General features: G+C 46.7%; 1 protein-coding gene across 8 annotated transcripts; it reads left to right on the top strand.

Annotated features, from left to right (window-relative positions):
* The first annotated feature begins 212 nt into the window (after positions 1–212).
* LOC108097114 (flocculation protein FLO11) lies at positions 213–22270 on the top strand. Of its 8 annotated transcripts, none has more exons than XM_017199193.2 (11): positions 213–3399; positions 3470–3982; positions 4049–4188; positions 9646–9789; positions 9886–9961; positions 10909–11250; positions 18879–18971; positions 19032–19134; positions 20130–20280; positions 21141–21292; positions 21484–22270. In XM_017199193.2, the coding sequence occupies exons 1-11, from the start codon at positions 213–215 to the stop codon at positions 21605–21607; spliced, it is 5025 nt and encodes a 1674-aa protein (XP_017054682.2). In that variant the 3' UTR covers positions 21608–22270. The 8 variants fall into 8 exon arrangements, with proteins under 8 accessions (XP_017054682.2, XP_017054681.2, XP_017054691.2 ...); XM_017199192.2 differs by having other exon boundaries at positions 18882–18971; XM_017199202.2 differs by lacking the exon at positions 10909–11250 and having other exon boundaries at positions 1330–3399.
* The last annotated feature ends 84 nt before the right edge of the window (positions 22271–22354 follow it).

Genomic DNA, 22354 nt, shown 5'->3' on the forward strand with positions numbered 1-22354 from the left:
TAGACCACACAGCTCCCAAGTCCCCAAGAACGGAGAGGCGACCACAAACTTCCTCTGGTGGCGTCATTAGTCCGATTAGAAAACTTCCGGTAACGGAGCGGAAGGAGTCGGCTCCGGTGCCTCGGGTTACCCGTCGCGATAAGGCCGAAAAGGTCACGCGCTCGACTAGCGAGAATATCATAAAGGTCAGCGGTACCAGGCCTCAGCCCCAGATGAGCAGCCTAAAGCCAGGCGGAGAAAGAACTCGACCAAGTAAATGCTGCACCACCAAGACAATCAATCTAAGCGAGCAGCGAATAAATACAGCCACCGATATTGAGGGTGTAATCATCGACATTCAGCAGGCCAAGAGCTCGCGGGAACCGTCACCGGATAGGATTGTGCCAACTCCGGTAACCGGTGAGGTGGAAACGGGAAAGCCCAGGTTTCCGGACGTAGTGCAGGAGCCCGATGAAGAGCCTCGTCGCAAGCCACAGGTCACGAATATACCAATTTTCGAGGAGGAGTCGCAAACTTATGTGGGCTGCCAGATTTCCGAGTTGCGCAGCTCAAACGGGCTAGAGACAGACATCCTGGACAATCCCATGGTGGAGGCTCCCAAGAGCTTGGATTATCCCGTCAATGCTCCCGATACTGACGAGAGTCTATTAACTGTGCACGAGAAGGTTTCTCGATTCACTGACTCCGCCGAAAAGGTAAAGCAACCGCGTGTCTCTGCTCCATTTAACAGGGAATTCGATACAAACGCCAAGATTCCCGAGGACGATGAGTGCCTGCTGAGCATCAATCAAAAGGTGGACAAGTTTTTGCGCACGGCCGAGAATGTGATTAGGCCTTCTTCGCTGTCCCCTCGTCCGGAAATCGAGCGCCCAGACCTGAAGGAAATTGATGAGGAGCTTCTACGGGACGATTGCACCCTAACCGTCTCACAGAAAGTGCACAAGTTCATTGACACAGCCGAGAAGTTGGCACCCACCATGCCGCAAAAGTCGCCACGCTTGGTGGCCAACATTGAGCGCCACATATCCCGACAGAGCGAGCCAGACCGCGAGTTGGATGAGGAGTCAGAGCCAGAGTTGGATCGTGATTCAGATGTAGAGGACTGCGACCAAATTAGTCCACTCGAAACGGAGGAGGAGGCCACCCAAACTGTGACCAAAAAGGAAACAATAAGGGAGTTCAATCGACAGTCCAAGGAAATCAGGGAGACGCGAAGGGACTTCAAGGAAGAGCAGGAAAGGGGACCAAAGAAAGTAACCCAGAAAGAGCCTGCCAAGGTGCCCAAATATCAGGCAAAGCTACCACAAAAAGTGTCACAATGGGAGCCTAAAAAGCAGCCTCAGAGAGAAGACAAGGTTCATCAAAGAGATAATCTATGGGAACCCAAAAAGCAACCTCTCACTAAGTTGAAAGATGAGCCTGAAAAGGTTACCAAGAGGGAACCTAAGGTGCCGCAAAAAGAACCTCAAGCGAAGCTCAAAGAGGAATCCGAACGGGTAACCAAGAAGGTGCCCCAAAAGGATCCGCGCAGGGAGCCCCTCAGACAATCCGAAGAGGAGCCAGAATTCTCTCCCGAAGAAGAATTCGACGATGAGCCTCTTCCAATGACTAAGACACATACGACAGCCATCGAAGTCAAACGTCAGAAAGATATCCTTAGTCGCCCCTCGGTGTTTGGCCAGCGCACTCCGGAGCGCAAATCCAGCACAACACCTTCGCCAACTAAGCTCAACGGAAGTCGGAGCCGACCAAGTCCAAGTAGCAGTTTGATTAACGAAGAGAAGAGATCGTACAGAAACCAGGTGACTAATGTCACTAAGCCGGCAACCAAGAAAACGACTCCTTCGGCCATTTCCCCTGTCCAATCGTTGCCTACCAAAGCAACCAGTGTTTCCAAACGGATGGAGCACATCAGCCAGCAGTCTTGGGTAGTCGAAGACGTGGATGTAAACGTAGAGGTGGTGGGACCGGCGCCACCTTCCCACACCAGCGAGAAGCCCCGAAGGAAGAGCCCATCGCAGACGCCGTCAAGATCGCCATCGCGCTCTCCCTCCCGATCGCCCAGTAGACGCACCTCCACCAACTTGAACACGACCACCACCACAACCACCACCACTGAGCACCGCCACCCGAGCACCACCAAGTCAACTGCCCCCAAACCGACTCTGACTAACCCATCCAAAGACGAATCCGATATCACACCCATTGAATCCCTTACAGAAAAGAGCACCACCACCACTTACACAAGCAACACCACTGGTCGAAATGTGGCTAGCCGCAGGAATGTGTTTGAGCCATCCCAGGAATCTCCGGTGGATTCTGAGCCCACTGGACGCCGTCCCTCGTACATGGATCACACGAAGAGCTCCCTGGAGCACATTCGACGCGACTCGCTGGAGATCAACAAGAGCCATTACTCCCGGAAGTCCTCTGTGGAGGATGATTCTCCGGCTGAGCCACGTAATCCCAATACATCCGTGAAATTCGATGTGCCCCGAAAGACACCTTCGAGGATTGCCGATGAGATTAGGAAGTCCTCTCTTAAAGGTAAAGACGACGACTCCGATCTGGAACAAGAAATCGAGGAAATTTTCGATCTCCAGCGACTGGAGAAACTTTTGGAAACTGTTTCTAGCTACGAAATGCGTCGTCGCATTCGCGCCCAAATTCGTCTTATACGCAAGAACATGATTAATGCGGGGTCAACTACTACCATAACCACAGTTAACACCACCACAACTCCAGGAACGAGTTCACCGCTTTCCAAAAAGCGGGAGCAGAGCCCTGGGACTAGTCCTGAATCAAAGACCACTGGCAGTAGCATCAAGGAAGTCCGCACCACCACGACTCGCCGACGAGTGGAGCAGGTGGATAGTTCGACACCAACAACACCAGGAAAATCATCCCCGCAGGGAAAGCCACCAGTGAAGCCAAGGGAAAGAAGTTCCAGTCCCGCACAAAGACGTCGCATAAGTCCACCGAATAAGCAAACTCCCGGAGACAGGAGCACTACCACCACAACCACGAAGGTCACCACTAATAGCACTACTCGCGGAGCTCCCAGCAAACCCACTCAAGGTCCCATTTGGGCCGATCGCTCCAAGGTACTAAAGGCCCATGCGGCAGTTCCCCAATCAAACGGAAGTACTCCACGCAAGGGATCGACTTCGAGCACCACTTCAAGCAGTGGCAAGCTCACTCGTACTTTGACCAGCTCCAGCACTACGACCAGCACCAGTAGCACCACCAATACACGCAACAAGCAGCGCGAAGAAGACTCAATTACCTCCAGTTACGGCGTGGGACCCACGGACGAAAATGGACTTCCGCTTTTCGGAATTCGGGCGCTCAAAAAGAAAGCAACGCCACTGGCAGAGGATCCCTGTGAGACCAAGCAAGGTAAGTACATTATATACTACACTATTATTTTTTAATTTTACCAAAAACACTTCCAATTTTGGCTCTCTAGAAGTCACAGGCTATGTAATAGAGGAGCAGTTCTACTCGGACAACAAGTCGCCACCAAAGCACGAGCGCAAGGAGCTGATCTACTCCAGCAACGCTGATGAATTGGCTGCCATAAAGCAGCAGCTTCAAGATGCAGACGACAGTGCGCTTCCAGAGTTAGATGCCCGGGTGGTGCGGGAGTTCAAGAAGATTGAGTCGAAACAGTCGCTCCCGGAGGATGCAAGATATGTGCGTCGTGGATCGGTTAAGGAACTAAGCGAGAAGTTCATACGCAAAGAGTCCTCCTCTTCCACCCATTCGTCCGTGGTGAAGCATGAGGATGAGACCGAGGAGGACAGCGAGTCCAACGAGGTGTGCAGCGTAATCGAGGCGCCACAGATGCGCCAGAATCAGAGCCACATCACCAGCACCACTCGATCTAGCAACACTCGTTCCTTCCTCAACAGTAGCGCCGATCAGCGTCAGGTGACCAGTGTGGACGACGTCCTCGAACGTATGCGCAATGCAGATAATGGTGAGACTTAGATAGTGCCTATTTTGGACGTAAGAAAATCCGTAATTGAATAATCTCTACTTGCAGTGGAGGAGCCCGGAGATACAAGCGAGGACCGCGAAGCCCGTGCTCTGCTCAACAAATTCTTGGGTGCCAGTGTCATTATGCAGGGAGTGGAAAGCATGCTGCCACCGACCGCCTCGGGGCAGCGTCTAAACAGTCAAGGGGTGAGTAAAAATTTTCAAAATTCCCTAACTCTTCCTCATATTTTGTTAAAATTAATTTGTTATCTTAGATTTGTTAGTAGCCAAGAAATGCGATTTTGCTAAGATTTTCGAAAAAAAAAACGTACTTAATTGCAGTTTTTCCAGCATTTGTTGGACGTTTTGCAATTATGCAACGATATCTTTCGTATAAGGTTGAATTTTAGAAGAAAAAAACCGTATTCTATTACAGTCTTCCCAACACTTGTTGCACGCTTTGTTGTTGCAAGTGCCATGCAAGCATAACCTAACCTCAATGATGCGCACAAGCACGTGCACGTGGTCGATTAACCGTTAACCGAGCGCGTGCTCTCGCTTTCCCCGCCCCCCTCGCTCAAACTTCGACAGTCAGTTAGCTGTGCAACAACCGTTGCTCTCTGCCCACCTTTCACCCGTCCTGCTCTCACTTGTGTGACTGCCACATTGGGGCATGTTTGTGCCGTGTGCGTGATGTGATGTGTGAAGAGATGCGATAGATGCGCACCATGCTCGACTGGTCAAAAAGCACAAATACAATGCCGGTAAAAAAAATAGCAACAGGAATTTTTTTCGGGTATATCAACATACATTTACTGTGTAAATTCAGAAAGTTAAATGTTTGTTTGTTTGCTTAGCCCTTGGTTTTTATTTTAACCGCAAACCATTTCTGATCGTTTGTTAATTTCTCTTCAACTCAATGCGGCAATAGGCAACAAACACTTTATTATTATTTATCCAGAACTATAGTACTATAATTTCTGCCGCTGCTGTACAGCGCGCATGAGCAAAGGCTGCGGCGGCAGAAGCAACGAAGCTGGCAGAGGCCGCGCATCTCGGCATCGGGATCGAAATTGTCAGTCGAAACTCAGAGGCGGCATCGATCACTTGTGCGAAGAACCACGGGCAAACAAGCTAAGCAAAAAATAAAATAAAAGAGTGCCAGCGAACCACTTGTGTTAACACAACAAAATCATAGAAAAGAAAGAAGCGTAATAATAAAAGGCAATAGAAGCGCATAAGAAAAGACAAGCTCTTTATTTTTTTTACTGTGCAGTTCTGTTATTACATTATCGTCATATGGTGAACGAACGCGAGTGTCCATATTTGGTCTAACAGCAGCATCCCGAGAACCACAATCAAGAGCGACAACAATAACGACAACAACAACAACAACAACAACAAGGGGCGTTCAGCGTGAGTTTCATGTCACTTATGGGGCAAGATGGTACAACCAACCAGTGGGGGAGTGAGGGCAAATACTTTTGTCAATTATTTTTAGTGCGCATAATTTGCTGGCAAAACGAAGCATTCCTGTCACGACACCTCAAAATGCACCTGAAAGGCGACGAAACCGCCACAGATTTTTACACACATACATATGTATGTATGTATGTAGATATACATGTGTATTTTGAAAGATCTATATCCACCGATACATATAGCTATTTATACATGTGTATATATAAAAGTCTACCGAGATACAGACAAGCTCATCTTCCCAGCTATAGAGCAAATAAATAAATAAATACATTTAAAAACAGAGCGGAGAGCAGGAGGATGCATGAATGAGAGCGTCAAGCGTACGGAAAATTTCGACAAAAATAGCTCCAACGACGGGCACTATTTTTACGGACTATACGGACTATACGGACTATGTTGGAGCATTTTTGGGCAACACAATATGGTCGAAGGAGGAAGGGGGGCGGCGGGCATTAGGATGTGGTGCATGTGCAGCGGACTAAGGCATCTGATGCTCCCGTTTCCTCCACTTGTGTGAACCAAATACCGATTCCCAGCGAAATATTTACCATAGTCGATGCTACGAATTCTCCCAGATATATGCGATATACACACAAGTCCCTTCAAACGTGGCTACGGCATCTCGCCTTGGAGAAGAGAATTCGTGGTTCATTTAAATCCCATCACAGCACGGTGGTTTCAGCTGATCGAAAATAGTACTGTTCTTACTTTGCAAATAAGGCTGAGGTTTGAAATGGAGATTCGCCAGTTGAACAGAACTTTGCTGAGTACAACAGCGACTAAAGCTAAAAATGTCCTATTTTAATAGAACTATATTTAACTTCAAAGAACATATAGAATAAAAATAAACCTGTTGGGAGTGCAGTTTTAGATTTTAGGAACTATAAAGGAATTAGTACATTTATCAGATCCATATATTCAGATAATAATTACATTATGGGGAATAAGTTTTAGCATGGATTTTATTGTAGCTTTGTGTTATTCTTTGACTACTAAACTTCGGTTTTCATATATAGTATATAGTGGCTCTCTAACTCCACGGCTCCCCGATCCCAACCGATCGAACTGGAACGTAGAGAAATGCTGTTTCTGTTTGCCATTTTCAGGTGTGCTGCGTTGCTGCCCCTGTACTTAGTTGAGCGTAACATGCAGAGCGGCAAATCCTCAAACGCCGCTTCAGCCTCCCAAGTCCCCAAACTCCCCTTTTCAGCTCACTAACTCTGCGTTCGGTGATTAAGCATCGCCTGCTGCTGCTGCTGCTGCAAGTGCTCAGAGTTGGGAAGTTGGGAAGCTGGGAAGCCGGTTTCCATTATGCCCGCATCACACTGACTTGAGAAGTAACTTTGCTCCAAGAAAATAAACATGAGGGAAAAATATTATTTGGTACATGTACTTCGAGTAAAAAGCAACTTTGATTCACAATTGGTTGAGGTTTTTTTTTGTCCGAAATAGCATAATGTTTACGTAAGAGAACACAAAGAAAATGCTTTATTGCTGACTTTGGATAACAAAAAATATTGTTCGTAAATGTCTCGAGGTTTTGAGAACAAACGGGGATAATAACTTAAGCCCTGACAACCAAATAGGCAACCGAACAGCTGAAACGGTGTGGCTAAGCCAACACAAATGTCGAATAGCATGTTTATTTCACTCAGAAAAATCCCCATATACTATATATTTTTTATAGTTCCAATATGCATGCTGCATATATGTGACGTGTATGTTGCATATTGTGCTTTGTCAAACAGCCTTAACTGCGACTCCCATCGTCCCAATCATTTTCTGTTTTTTTTTTTTTTTTGTTGGCTGCTTCTTCCTGCTTTTTGCCGTTTCGTAATCGGTGTGTGTGCGTGTTGGCTGCTTCGCCTTTGTCTTTGCCTCGCATTTTGCATGTCAAATAATTTCTCATCTTGCCCGAGCTAAAAATACAAACAACAACACAACAGGAACAACAACACAACAAAAAAAAAATTGAAAACGAAAGAAAGTCAATTCGGGAAACGCAAAAGCAAAATCATTATTCTTTTGCATGGAAAATTGGCTACAATTTTGGTTTCGTATGTGATTGTTAGTTTTTCAAGAGGAGGAGGAAGTGCACTCAAAGAGTTCTAAAAACCACTTTAAACTACAGAATTCTTTTTAGGAGATTCTATCATGACTTATTCAGATTTCAGGTTACCAATTTTGTAGCCTTACAGAATAGTATATTTAATGTCGGTTCAGAAACAGTTTAAACAAGTCCCAACGTCTATATTTAGGTGTTCCATTTTTCGACAATGTCTGGGTGCCGGTACAAATTGGTGGCCATCAATCAACTGGCTGTCTCTGCCCCCTTCCATCATTTCAGGCAGTGTCAAAGCCGAAACAAAAAAAAAAAAAAAAGAAATGACCGGCAGCAGCAGTCAGTGGCCAAGTGCAACAGCAAAATCAGCTAACAGCTAACAGCTAACTGGCAATGAACGCTTTGGTCAGCTGCACTCTCCATTTGCCCCGCACTCCGAATGGTTTTAATTGTTTTCTTTTTGCAATTTCCATTTTTATTTCCATGCTTGGTTTGCTGCCCCTCCATTTGTTACGCTTTGGCGGAATTGCGCCAAATAGTTGGCAAGCCTTTTCAGTCCCCACCAAAGAGATAAAAACAATACAAAAAAAAAAAAAAAAAAACCAAAACAAATTATTAAAAATAAACCAAAGCGAAAGAATAAAATTCAAATTAAACTTAGTCAAATTAGATGAAAATGATTGTACATATTTTGTGGCCCACATTTTGACAACAAAAACATTTGGAAAAGAGGGGAAGCGGGACTTGTAAAAATGTTTGGCAATTAATTTTGGTTGGCTTGTTGTTGTTTCGATACATTTTGTTTATAAGACAACACAAATATTATATAAAGTTTGGCCCACAAGAACGAAAGAGCGAACGAGAGAAGAAAATATTGGGAACTTTTCCTGAAATATGGTCGAATCGTTCGTTCGATGTGTTTGTGTGTGTGTGCTTAAATAATTTATAATTAAAAATAGCAACGCGTGTTGCAAGAGGAAGAGCGGGGGCGCTTTTCGAACATGTTGGAAGTCAGTTTTTCAAAAGAAAATTTCCCTTGCCGCTGACCAAATTTGGTCAAATTGATATAAACAACTATATTTTTCATTCGGTTAGAAATCGAGAGAATAAGAGCGCGTTCCTTTTTTCGTGCCATTTGTGTTGTTTTCATCATCTTTGCCTCGTCATCACAAAATTGCAGGCCAACGCGGCGTATACTTAATTGCACTCTCCTATATCTATAGACATTTATTATATGTGTGTGCATCAATATTTTGGCATCAATTCAGAGGTCCATAAACGCTTTTAGCTGATTTATCTATTGTGCTGTCTGCCGGCACAAAGAGAAATTTTATTGCTTGATTTTTCTTTTGGGGCAATTGCCATGAATTCATTCCATGTCTCCTCTGATAATATCAATATCAATAAACTCTTGAGGGAAACGGGTTTAAAACATATAAGAGGTTCTGAATGCTTTTAAGGGTCAAGGAACCAAAAGCTAACTAATTGCGGGAATTTTTTTAATTTTGATTTTCGGCTTGAACTTAAATGCTTTTCCTGATTTTTACATTTTGTGATCAAATGCAAATAAATGTGCAAAAAATGAATTGTCATGTGGTTATTCTTTGAGAACAATAAAGCAATAACAATGCCAAGTTCGCCTTTGTTAATGCTTTACCTTTGGCCAACGTGTCGTATGCGCACTTTATTTATTGCCATTGAGCATATTACGCATACGACAGGTATGCAACGACATTGACTGACTGCAGGCGGAAAATGCAGCAGACAAATGCATTCGAAATCACGGCTGAGGACAAATTGTACTGACAAATTGATTTTTGGTTTTTGCCTTATCACGGCCATCGATCGACCGAGCAGTAGATGCCACCAAATTTTGTTGGCAACTCTTGGCAAGTGAATAATTGCGCTGGCTGGCTGGCTGGCGTGGATTTTGTGGCCGGCGAATGTGCTCATCGTGCTTTATTTAGCCAGGGCCCAAACAGCTGGCGTTTGTTTCTCACCCACACACAAAAAATGAAACGAAATTTTCCGGTTGATAAACAAAAAAGAAAGAATAGAAAAAGAAAAGAATTGAACGCTTGCTGATCTCCGCAAAATGTTCTACTCTTGTTTTTTTTTAGGTGAAGACCACGCGGATAACCAACACCTACAGCAAATCGGGCAACAGTAGCACCTCCAACAAGGTCAGCAGCTCCTCAGCACCAGTTACACGCACAACTTGTGACATCGAGGAGATTTGGGACGAGCAAACCCTCAAGCAACTGGTGGGTACATACTGCACAAACTAGATGCTGAAACTCAGGCGTGCCACAATCACAATCGATCGATCAATCACACCATGCATCCTCGAACGCTTGCAGCTGGAACAGGCGTCCACCTACGAGGAGCGTCGCAAGATCCGTGCACGTCTACGCGAACTTATGGCGGAACGCGAAGGTGAGTGCCATTTACCATATCTCCGTAATGTCCCCCATGCAAGAAACACGCCACAAGGCCAGCGGATAAGTTCATCACCTCGTCAGCAGCGAGACGCCGAAGATCGCCGAAGATGGAAGCGCAGTGATATCGAGGCAAACCGCGTATCAACATTGTGTTCTGTATCTGTATCTTGTAGATAATGCGCACAGCAACTAGCTAGGCAGGAAACAGTGAAGTCAGTAGGACCAAAACTTAAACCGTTTATCCGATATTCCTCGATAACTCGATTAGTCTACAGGTATTGCACCACCCAGCGTTTTGATGTTGGTCATGTCCATTGTTCCTCCCAGTCGATGAACATTTCCTCGTGGCATTCCACACATCGTTATCGTTATCGTTATCGTTATAGTGTCATCGTTACTATCGTTACTATCGCTACTTTGTTATATCTATCGATCGTTGAATGTTGTCGTCGCTCAGTAAAAGTCTCACGTCGAAGATCCACAAATAAGTGGAATCGATCCATAGTACGTCAAAAACAAGTCATCGATTCACCAAGTCTGCTATCGTTAATTTGTTCCACCTTATCGATGCTCAGATGTGCGAATCCGAACGATATAATATATATGGAGTATCCCAGAAGTCTGAGAGACTGAATCAACAATAGTTCAGAGAAGACTTTTGACCTGTAACTGCTTGCCTTAAGTCTTTCGATTTTTTTGGTACTTCCAAATACTTGAGTTTCCTTTTATGTATTTTTTTTTGCAATTAAGTTAAGCACAACTTCTTACCAAAGGGATTTGGTCAATTGAGCAAAGTCCGTTCCACATTTGCAGATCCCAACCCGAGTTCTTGTATTGCTTGATTGCGTTCTCGTTGCGAGTCCCTATTCTTCCCAGCACCTTCTCTATCTCTTAATCTATCTCTTATTTCTCCGTTGACTTCCTTGCTGCGGCTACGCGCAGACCAAAAAAACGTAAAGCAGGAGAAGGAGGAGGAGGAGAGCAGCGCCAGCGAGTATGAGGAGATCATCGAGGAGGTGACCGACTACAGCGACGAGGAGGAGGAGGAGGAACAGAAAGTGCCACCTCCGAAAAAGGAGGGGCCCAAAAAGGAGGTTGCCAAAAAGGAAGTGACCAAAAAGGAGGTCGCCGCCAAGCAGGAGGTGACCAAGCAGACGGCTGTGCAAAAGGTGGAGAAGCTCAGCCAAGTCACCGAAAGTGTTAGCAAAAAGTTGGCCAAAGTTGAGCTGGCCAGCAGCTCCAACAGCTCCTCGACCACAGACGGTGGTGTTGTTCAGGTGCAGGGTGAGTCCCTGCCAACAGCCTCGAAAACAGGAGCCCCAGCAGCAGGAGCAGGAGCAGGAGCAGCAGGACCAGGCAGCAGCAGCGGCAGCAGTAGCTTAGGTAGTAGGAAGCCCAGTAGTCTTAGCAGTAGCCAGGTAGCAAGCACAGTGGTTAGGGTCAGGGATAAGGCCAAGCCGGAAATGGTGCCAGTCACTGCACCAGCATCTCAAACTGGATCTGGATCTGGATCCGGGTCCGCACCCGTTTCGGGATCCGGAGTGGGAAGCCGTTTGAGTGTGCCCTCGAAGGAGGACTCCGGCACCGAAAGCGGCGAGGACCTGCGTCTGCTAGCCGCCGGATTGCGGGATACCCTGCAACAGAGGAGCGGCAGCGACGCCAGCGAAGCGAACCGCAGCCTCGTGGAGGAAGTGACCGATGCCCTTAGCCGCCTGGAGAGCAGCCTGAAGCAAGGCAAGGAGCTGGCCGTCGACGGGGGTCAACGGCAGGCTCTGCTCGGCCTGGTGGCCCGCCTCCAGAGTGGACTCAGTGCGCCCGAGAAGCTGGCGGACGATCGAACGGCTGCCGAGGATCAAAAAGATGACGAGGATCAAAAAGATCCGGAAACGGACAGTCGGCAGTCGCGATTCGCAAAGCGTCGCCAGCGAAACAGTCGTCACACCGTTGGCGTTTCCCGCGAGGAACTGGCGGATGCTCGACGCTACATGGAGGACCTGCTGATACTGGAGGGCAAGGACTTGGCGCTCACCAAGACGCCCAGTTCGAGTGCAGTGCCGGTGCAACTCTACCGGCCAAATCAGTTTGTGCCACAGCCCCCACAGCAGCAGCAGCAATCTCCCAACCTGCCACCTGCAACTGCGACGCCGGTGAGTCCCACCCAAAACACATCTCAGCTGAGGCCCAACAACCCCAACAACCGGCGACCGTTGTCCGGCGATTATGCCGTGAGCTTTGCCAGCTATGAGGCCAATCAGAGTTCACAGAACTCCAGCCCCGAAGGCAACGGCAACTTGGCAAGCAACTCGCAGTCCAACTCGAACTCCAGTTCGAACTCCAGCCGATTTGGTGGCGGCAAGAAGCACCTGATGAAGCGAGCCAACACCATCGACATACCCAAGGCCAAGGCCAAGTACATGGCCGACTGTGACTCGGACTCCGACCTGGAGGACGACCATGGTCCGCACTTGGGCCTGAAGCGAGCGGTGCAGGTGAGCGTTAAGCGACGCGTCCACAATGCGGTGCCGCCGTTCGAGCCGAAGACGGAGAACGATCACAAGTTCCTGGCCTTCATCAACAAGCAGAGCCATCAGACCGGGTTGGGCTGGGGCGGTGGCGGTGGCCGGAGTGTGTCGAACTGGACCCACAAGTTCGGCAACATCAAGCACACCTTCGAAACGGGAGCGGCGGCCACGGTGACCAAGGGCAAGCCACCACCGGTGCCGGGACACGTGCCCGGTTGGGCCAAGCAGGAGCAGCTGCACCACCAGCAGCTGCAACGCGAGCAGATGCAACGGGAGCAGATGCAGCGAGAGCAGTATCAACGCGAGCAGAGGCAGAGGGAGCAAAGGGAATTGGCTCAGAGGGACGCCAAGCAGCTGCAGCGAGAGCAGCTGCAGAGAGAGCAATACCAGCGAGAGCAAGGCCAGCGAGAGCTGTCGAAGCGAGAACAGTTTCAGCGAGAGCAACTCCAACGGGAGCAACTCCAGCGAGAGCAGTTGCAGCGAGAAAAACTGCAGCGAGAGCAACTTCAGCGGGAACAACTGCAGCGAGAACAACTCCAGCGAGAGCATCTTCAGCGAGAGCAACTCCAGCGAGAGCAACTGCAGCGCGAACAACTGCAGCGCGATCAGTTGCAACTGCAGCAGCAACAACAAGCCGCAGCCGCTGTGCAAATCGAGCGGCAACGTCGCCAGGAACTGGAAAGACAACTGCGAATCGAACAGGAGGCGCGATACGAGCGGGAGGAACGCACTCGCCTGGAGCGAGAGTACTACGAACAGCAATTGCAGCGACAGCAGGCCGAAAGACAGCAGCAGTTGGACAGGCAACGCCAGCAGCAGGAGCAACTCGAGCGACAGAGACGTCAGGAAATGGAGCTGCGGCTTCAGCAACAGCGGGAACAGGCCGCACAGGTCAACAACTTCAAGCACGCGCCACAATCCGTCTTTCGCCCGATTGAAAATGAAACGCAACCGCAGCCGGGCATTTACAAGCCCATTGCGCAGAAAACCCAACCGAATCCGGCCATTTGGAAGCCGCCGACACAACAGCCGAACCTTCCGCCGCAATCGCAGCAACATCTGCAGGCCAGAACGGCCAATTCGTACAGCAATACCCCGTCGCCATCGTCGGCGGCCACCTCGCCCATCGGATTGCCCTGGGTGGCTAAGCCCAAGGTGGACAACAGCGATTTCCGACGCAAGGCGCACCACTTCGAGGAGAGGTCTCTGAGGGACAACTTGGAACAGCAGCAACAGCCGTCATATTCCAATGGCAACAGCGGCTATCTGCAGCGTCACAATTCACTGCGTTCGAAGGCGCCGGCCTTGAGTGAGTTCAAGAAGCGACCATCCCTGCCGAATGCCATGGATCCGGGAGCAGCCGCACCGCCAATGAGACCCGTGTATCAAGCACCACCGCCACCCACAAATATATCCTTTACATACGCGGACTTTCCGCCAGTGAGGCGGCAGCAGGCTGGCAATGCTCACAACTACAGAAGTCAACCGTGCCTCACGAGTGCCGTGGAGCAGGCCGAGGCCCTGACCAATCCCCTGGGAGCGCCTCTTGTGCTCACCAGCTCGAATCCCACTTACCTGCCGCCGCCTGGAAGCAGGCGATTCGATTACATCAGCAGTCCAGTGGACGTGGACGCGGACAGTCCGCCCAACAGTCCCACGAGCTTCATGACCATGCCGAACCCCACTCTGATGACGGACAACACGGACGATGATCTCGATCTGGATTCGGACAACAATATGATGGAGTACCGGGCCGAGACGAAGGTGATGCGGAAGCCACGTGGCCAAACGGCTGTGCGAGTGGCGGACAGAAGGAACGCGCACATGAGCGATGACGAGGTGTACGGCAAGAACTCCCGGGCAGCCAAGTCCCTGCTCTACACCATGAAGCAGCTGGGCGGTGGTCCTGGTGGCCAACCTGGTGGTGGCCTAGCTGGCAATGCTGGTAACCAGAGGAGGCAACCCATGACAGCGCCCAGCTCCCCGAAGTCCGGCTGCCTCTCGCCCGACGGTCGTCAGTACCAGGCGCCACTGGTGGAGCCGCTCTTCCCGCAACTGAGCACCTTTGAGGCCAAGCGACAGCCGCAGTTCAGCAACTCGCCAATGTCCGCCCCACCTGCAGTGAGCATGCCGCAGATCAACTACCAGGCAAATCCCACATACACACCACCGAGATCCAGTCAGGATGCCAGCTCGTATTTGGGAGAGACGCAGACCTCCTATGTGGTCACCTATCCCGTCGACGATTCCGGCGATGAGCCGGAACAGGAGTCGATGGCCACGTCGGTGAGCCAGCGGTTGCGTCGCACCTCGGAGCACTCGAACGCCAGCTCCTCGCTCTCCTTGGGCAGCACCAGTTGGACAGCGAATCCCGTCCACAATACGGTCAATACAGTTCCCAGCCCCATGGGGCCACCGGTGGACCGCAGCACCAAGCCGCAGATGAGTCAGCCTCAGCAGCAGGTTAATCACAAGAAGCCGCAGCAGCAGGTGCAGCAACAGGTGCCGATCCCTCAGCAGCTGCCTAAGCAGTTGCCCCAACAGATACCCCCGCCGATCCCGCCACAGATCTCCCAGCAGTTGCCCAAGCAGTTGCCTCAACAGGTGCCACCTCAGTTGCCCAAGCAGTTTCCGCAGCAGATCCCTCAGCAGTTGCCCCAGCAGATCCCTCAGCAGTTGCCCAAGCAACTACCCCCACAAGAGTTGCCTCCGCAGAAGCTGCCACAACAGATACCCCCACAGTTGCCACAACAGATACCCCAACAAATACCACAACAGATACCCCAACAAATACCACAACAGATACACCAACAATTGCCACAACAGATACCCCAGAGTATAGCCAACAACCCAACGTCCAGACATGCTCCCAGATTGAGTTCGCGAAGTCACACCATCCAAGGGGACACCGGCTACGACAGCCGTCCCCTGCAGAACCGCGTGATGTCGCAGCAAACGCTCAACTCCAACGTCATCACCAGCAATACCAACGGCAACACCACAGTTCAGAAGCAGCTGAAGGAGCAGCACATCAACGAGCTGCGTCGCAAGAGTTTGGGCAACGTGCTGGAGAGCTCGCAGAGGAGCAGCTACTTCGAGCAGGAGTACAAGTCCTCGGCACCGCCCGATACGCCGGACATTGTGAAATCGTCGCTGCCCAAGGAGAATGCGCCGCTGCTGAAGAAGTTCGGGCCGCCACAGCGCCATCACTACATGCCCAATTCGTACCAGAGTCCGCAGCTGAATAAGCAGACCACCAGCAGCAGCAGTAGCACCACCACCACCGCAATCAGCAGCAGCACAGTGGTGCATCAGCACCACCAGCAACACCAGCAAATCAAGCCGAGCATTGTGGAAACCCCTGCGACGCCACAGCCACAGGTTCCGCCCGAGGACGAGATACCCCACAACATTGTGTTCAACAATGTGAGCGCCTTCACCTCGATGGGTAGGAGAAACCACGAGGAGGATTCCCACCAGTCTCAGTCTCAGTCTCAGTCGGGATCTCGGGTGAATCGTCTGAGCAAGTGCGACTCGTGGAACCAGATCTGCCAGCTGCAGCAGGCGGCGGGTCCCAGTCCGGCCAAGTACAACCAGCCGGGAGCCAACCAGCCCGGCGAACTGAGGCGCACCAAATCCGGACACTCCCTGGCGGTGCCGAAGCTCTACGAGGCGGGCATTGACAAGGCGCAGGTTAGCGAAAAACAGCGCACTGTGGCGGCCTATTTCTCCGGTCAGAAGTCACCGACTGGCGGTCAAGTGGAGGAGCTGCGCACCGCGACCACGATGACGACGACCTCCAGTCGAAAGTCGGCCATTAATCGGACCAAGACGAGCGAAAAGCTCTCGGCGGCCGCTCGAAAGTCGCTCAGCTCGCTGACCAGCACATCGAATGGCAACGTTTCCACCGCCGGCTTGGGAATGCCACGTAACGTGGGTGGTGGTGGTGCACCCATGATGGGCGGCGGACTGAGTCGCAGTGCCACCATGCCACATATCGCCAATCTCAATCTGCTCGACGAGAGCAATGTGGAGGATGCGTTCGAGCAGCTAATGATGGGTGCCTAACATTTACCACTAAACCAAATGCATATACATATAATATATAAATAAATAATTAACAAACAAACAGTCCAGCCAACCACTCAACCACTCAAGCCAACAAGCCAACAATTTAGCCCACCCAAGAATAAAAGAACAACCGCATTGAGGCATTCCAGTTCGAAACTGGATGAGAACATGATAAAAAAAACATGATAAAAAATTTTTTAAAATAGAAAAAAAGATATACGATATACGAAATCGACATCGAAACGGAATGATAAATGTAACTTGTAACGGCAACTGTACTGATTAATGTTTACTGATTTACTCAAGCGCTACTGTTGATCCTAGGATTAGCTTTGTTTTAGTTAACACCCACCACCCACCATCCACCACCCAACCGCCCACTCTCCATGTTCGATTTGTAAAGAGTTTGTAGAGCAGTTAGAAAACGCAGATAACGATAAAGAGGCACGCAGACACGCAGAGTCAGTCGAAAAATTGAGGGGCCACAGTCGGTTTCTATTTTTTTTTTCTTCACATTTCTTAAACACAAAACAATCACGCAAAAAAAAAATAATTGTTTGCTGCACTGCGTTCCACTGAAGCCCCAAGCAACAACAACAACAATAGCAACAAAAGCAACAACTTGATCAATATTCCGAGATTTGTGAGTTGAATATGAAAATATCAGATGTACAGAATGCCATCCATCCGCCCACCCTCTTTTTTCCCCGATTTTGCCAACGCCCCTGCCCTGCCTTGTACTACCAAAAAATTAAAATAAATATACATATAAAATATTGCTATACCGCCCAGCAGCAGCCTAACAGCATAAAAACCACACACATTTTAAGAAAACATACAGTTGAAATCAAAACAATGGTATTAATAATAACTAAACATGATGAACTTAAAAGGGGATTACTTTCTTTCGAAAATAAATTCAATAAATTCAAAAAGAATTTTCCTAAACCCCTTTTGACTTTGTTCATAGTTGTGTTAATACTATTATTTAAGAGGCAGCTGTATGTGTTACCTGTGTGTGTGTGTGTGTTTTTCTTGTACATATTTGTATTGCCTGAAAGTTATTTCTCAGCCAAATGTGGAAATGTAAAACTGCGTCAATTATTAGCGCTTATCCCTTTTTTAGTCCCCTTACGTTGCGTTACGTTACGTTACGTTTTGTTACGTTTTTCTCTTTTGCTCGTTCGTTCGTTCGTTGGTTGATTGATTGACTGATTGACTGATTGATTGGTTGGTTGGTTGGCCCAGCAAGGTTTCAAAAACGCATACAACTAAAATTACGTATAAAAGAAAACGGAAGCAGCAAACAGAAACCCCCATGTTGTCCCTCCTTTTTTAATCAACTGTTTCTCTCTCTGTCGTCCCTTGTACATATATGAATATTTACTTCTTTTTTTTTTTTCTTAACACCCCACCGCAGATGAGATTAGGAAACAGTTTGTTTCGTTTGATTAACGATCAGTTTTTGGTGTTCAAGTATGTCAATATATATTTTTGTCGATCTGCTGATCTGCTCCTGTTCCCTGTCCCACGATTTAAAGCATGCTGTTCAATGATTTTTAGCTATAACTGTTAATAGACTTATGCATGACTTTCCACATTCATTTTTACACAGATGGAATAATCTACTTAAAAACTGAACTTAAAACGAGTTTTTTAAAGTTGCATTTTTTGTAATTTGAGTGTTTATTTAAACATATTTGTGTTTTTATTACCTAAATGTTTATATCTTAACTCATACCCCTAAATGAGTGATTTTTTTTTTAAATAACTCGGTTAAAGTTCGAAACATCGAGTGTTTCTTTATTTGTGTGCAAAAGTACGAAACTCATTAATAGAGCCAACACCACCACCACCGCCACAGTCATGTCCACACCATTAGCGACGGTTTCTGATTGGTTCTTTGTGTGATTTCCGAAGTGCGTTTCCTTTTTTGTGGGGAATGCCAAACCGCACACACTGCGATCAAAAAAATCCATGCGTGTGTGGCAGCTTGAATAATGCCAATTTGTTTTTTGAGTTTTTGTAGCTGATATTATATTATATTATGTAAGCAAATAAATAATTTGTGCTATTCTTTGACACGTTGCGTAGTGTGTAAATTTGTTGCCTGCCCAGATACAAAACACATGTATTTTGAATAACCCAAACGAATCGTTGATTACCTGATTGATATTTTTTGTGTATTTAATTTTTGTGCATGCCCCAAAACTAATCAATGTAATTTGTTTGCTTCTCTTTTTTCTTCCACCTGCTGCAAAAAAAAAAAAAAAAAAAAAAAAAAAAAAACCGCATCCCTAAAAAACTCTATTCACACAGCAGCCCAGCAAAAGAGTTCCTCGACCAGCGAACAGCGAACGGAAACCAAGTCGAAGGATGGCGGTGCCACTGTGACCACAACAACAACAAAGGGTAAGTCCATGGAATGGATCGAAAAGATAGTATGCGTATTAATCAGTATACTTTCCGTAGTTACCACACGCACTGTCAGCGGAAGTGCTGCATCTAAAAACATCTCGCCCTTGGCCAAGTTCAAGCAGCTGGATAAGCAGGCAGCCGCCCAGCAGGCGCAAAAGTAAGTCCATCAAGTCCCCCTGTCCAAGTATTCAGAATTTTTCATGTATATATACATACATACATATACCGTTGAGCATACACAAACACACACATATATGGTAGCGAGGGCATACTGTACACACAAGCCAACATTTTTGCAGGTCATCCATTCAATTAGAAGGCCAATGGAGAAGCAAGCAAATGCAAAGCACTTGAAAACGATTGTCTTTGTGAAATAATTGCCTACTTTTAAGGGCCCACTTTGCTTCTCCAAGACTCCATTACACTCAAATCAATCAATTGGTTATCGGAGAACATGGCACATTTACACAACAGATTGATGAAATGCAAGCACATTCCTCACCCCTTTAAATACACACACACACACATATGTACATATACAATCCCTGGTGTTGGTTCTCTATGAAAGTGTGTTGGACTATCCATTCCAAAAAAAACAAAACATTTTTTTAAGAAAGTGAGAAGAAAATTGAAAATCTTGAAGATAATGTAGTGAGGGAAAAGTGATTTCGCTTTATGTACGTAGACCTCCCACCTGTCTCCCTCGGTTTTTCCTAGTTAGCACCTCAGAACTGGACTCGATTTTTCCTCATTATTCTTTTCTCCCGACTATATCTCTACCCCGTTAATGTTTTCCTTCGGCAAACGAAAAATTCCAACAAAATTCACAACCAAACCATATTGAAAGTCCGTTGACAGAAAGATCGAAAAGATCGCGATAGTTGTTTCGTTTCTAAGTTTTATTTTTTTTTTGGTATTAAAATAATTGTTGTTGTTGTTTCTTGCTAACACAAAAAGATAATATATACACACACATTGTACACACAACAAAAACACTTAACACAATCGAACTAAAAAATCAAACAAAGAACACACAGCAGTAAAAAACAGAAAATTCTGAAATTAAGAACAACATGAAGATGAAGAAGAACCGAATTTGTGTGAGTTTCGCTAAAACGTCTGCAACCCTCCAACCTTGACTCATTTGTTCAGATCATCTCCAACAACAACAAGCACACCCACGACCCCCGGCGGTTCGGCACAACCGTTGTTCAAATTTACCGATCCGGCATTAAATGCGCGCGCCGCCACTGTCAAGGATCAACTTCTGCAGTGGTGTCAGCATAAAACGCAGGAATATGAGGTATCCAAAACCTAAACCAAAAAATCAAAAAATCAAAAAACCAAAAAACTAAGCAAGCCCTCTAAAATAATTACGAAATGCCGAAGCCACAGCCCATATTTTGTTGTCCTTGCGATTGTTTGTTAGTTATATATTGCATTTGAGTTCTAAATTAATAAATACTACATATTGGGTATGAACTTTTGCATTTATCAAAAGCCAATAAAAGCACAAGTCTAGTTTTGAACTCAATTGCCGGAAAAGCCAAGAATTTTGTGACCGTTTCTTTAGCCTTGCCGTTCGCTCCGATGTTATTTTTTAGTTTTGCCAAATTTAACCAGAAATCTAACAATCAGAACAACAAACATTATAAACAAAAGCAAAAACATCTAACAGCGCCTAACTTTTGCTGAGCTTTGAAAACTTTCTCCAATACTCATACACGCAAACAAACACACACCCAGATATATACACACACACACACACACACACACCCGCACACGAACACAATGCACGAATGAGAAATTCAGGTTCTATAAAGATGTTAGCCATTTTCGTTTTACCGTTATACCGCTTTTGCTGCCGAATATTAATCACCGCTTATCGTTTCGAAATTCGAATGGCAATTTCGCTTAGCCGCAAGAGTTTCTGCCGCTGTTTTTGTTATTGCTTCGACTTTAGTTGACCTTTAGATGATACCACCTACTAGCTAATTTAGTTAGTCTTAGTTAGTAACGGAGGCTGGAATCTCAAACTAAATGCTTTTGCTTTTGCTCGAAGGGCCATCAAAAAAATCAGCAGCCATCCCTCAAAAAGAGCACTATCGATCGATCACCACTGATCACTGAATGTAAACTATATGTGTGTGTTCTGTTTCGCAGAACGTCCAAATAAGCAACTTTAGCTCGAGCTGGTCAGACGGCTTGGCCTTTTGTGCGCTGATACACCATTTCTTGCCAGATGCATTTGACTACACCCAACTAACAAAGGAGACGCGACGACACAATTTCGAGCTGGCCTTCAGCGTTGCTGAGTAAGTATTAATTATTTAGTAAAAAAGAGAAAAAAAAAAAAAAAGGAAAAAAAAAAAAAAATTTAAAAAAAAAAAGGAAAAAAAGGGGAAAAAAAGGGGAAAAAAGAAATTACATAAGTGAGTATTAGGATGCGTATTAAGGTATAAGCCACAATATCGAATAATATTATTAATTAATTCCCTTTTTACAGTGAGAAGGCTGGCATTGCACCGCTGCTGGATGTGGAGGATATGGTGGAGATGAGTCGCCCCGATTGGAAGTGCGTGTTCGTCTACGTGCAGAGCATATATCGCCGATTCCGCAACTGCCAGTGACTGCCCATCAACCCATCAGCAGGCAGCAGAATAGTCCAAATCCAGATCCAAATCCGAGTCAATTCAACAGGAGCAGCAGCAGCAACTCATTAAATTTTAAGCACACACCACCACAGACATACCCTTTTGGCATTTTGTGTTAAGACACATACCCCGTATATATCCACCCTGATCCTGTCGCCCACTAAGATTCCTCAAGATTCATCCTGCGAATATCTAACTGTATAATCGGCATAAGTATATATATTCTTCAACTGAAGCGCAAATGGCTCGTCGAACGTGAACAGCCGACTCTTTGTACGTTTTTTGTGTTTGTTTTTCCCCCTTTTTTTACTATTATTACGATTACGCATTATTATTTGTTATCGAACTTGAAGCAGAAACTATGCAATAATTGTTGATTTATATTTTTTTGTCATAATTATAATTGCGATGAGAACAAAGCAGTGCAGTTACTAACCCTGCCGGCGGTCATCGACAATGATTCAAATAAAACTAAATATGATTACGTCTTGATGCCGACGCTTACATTGATGAATAACTGTAATAATAATAAACATATATTCTATGTACGTACGTGTAACGAGAACGACAAATTTACTAACCGATGGCATTGAAAAGGCCGCAAAGAAATCAAAAAAACAGCAAATGAAACCCAAATAACTCAATATGTCTTTTTACTGGGCGTCTTAATTATCTCAAAGGAGTCAAAGCAAATAATTTCCAGGGAGTGTGCCTTTCGTTTTT

This window comes from Drosophila ficusphila, unplaced genomic scaffold, assembly GCF_018152265.1.
Source record: "Drosophila ficusphila isolate 14025-0441.05 unplaced genomic scaffold, ASM1815226v1 contig_198, whole genome shotgun sequence".
Classification (NCBI taxonomy): Eukaryota; Metazoa; Arthropoda; class Insecta; order Diptera; family Drosophilidae; genus Drosophila; species Drosophila ficusphila.

Coding starts and splice junctions, on each gene's coding strand:
- LOC108097114 (XM_043207438.1), top strand. CDS start 11,430: ATGGTGCCAGTCACTGCACCAGCATCTCAAACTGGATCTGGATCTGGA. Junction 18,972..19,031: donor GACCACAACAACAACAAAGG/GTAAGTCCATGG, acceptor TACTTTCCGTAG/TTACCACACGCACTGTCAGC. Junction 21,293..21,483: donor CTGGCCTTCAGCGTTGCTGA/GTAAGTATTAAT, acceptor CCCTTTTTACAG/TGAGAAGGCTGGCATTGCAC.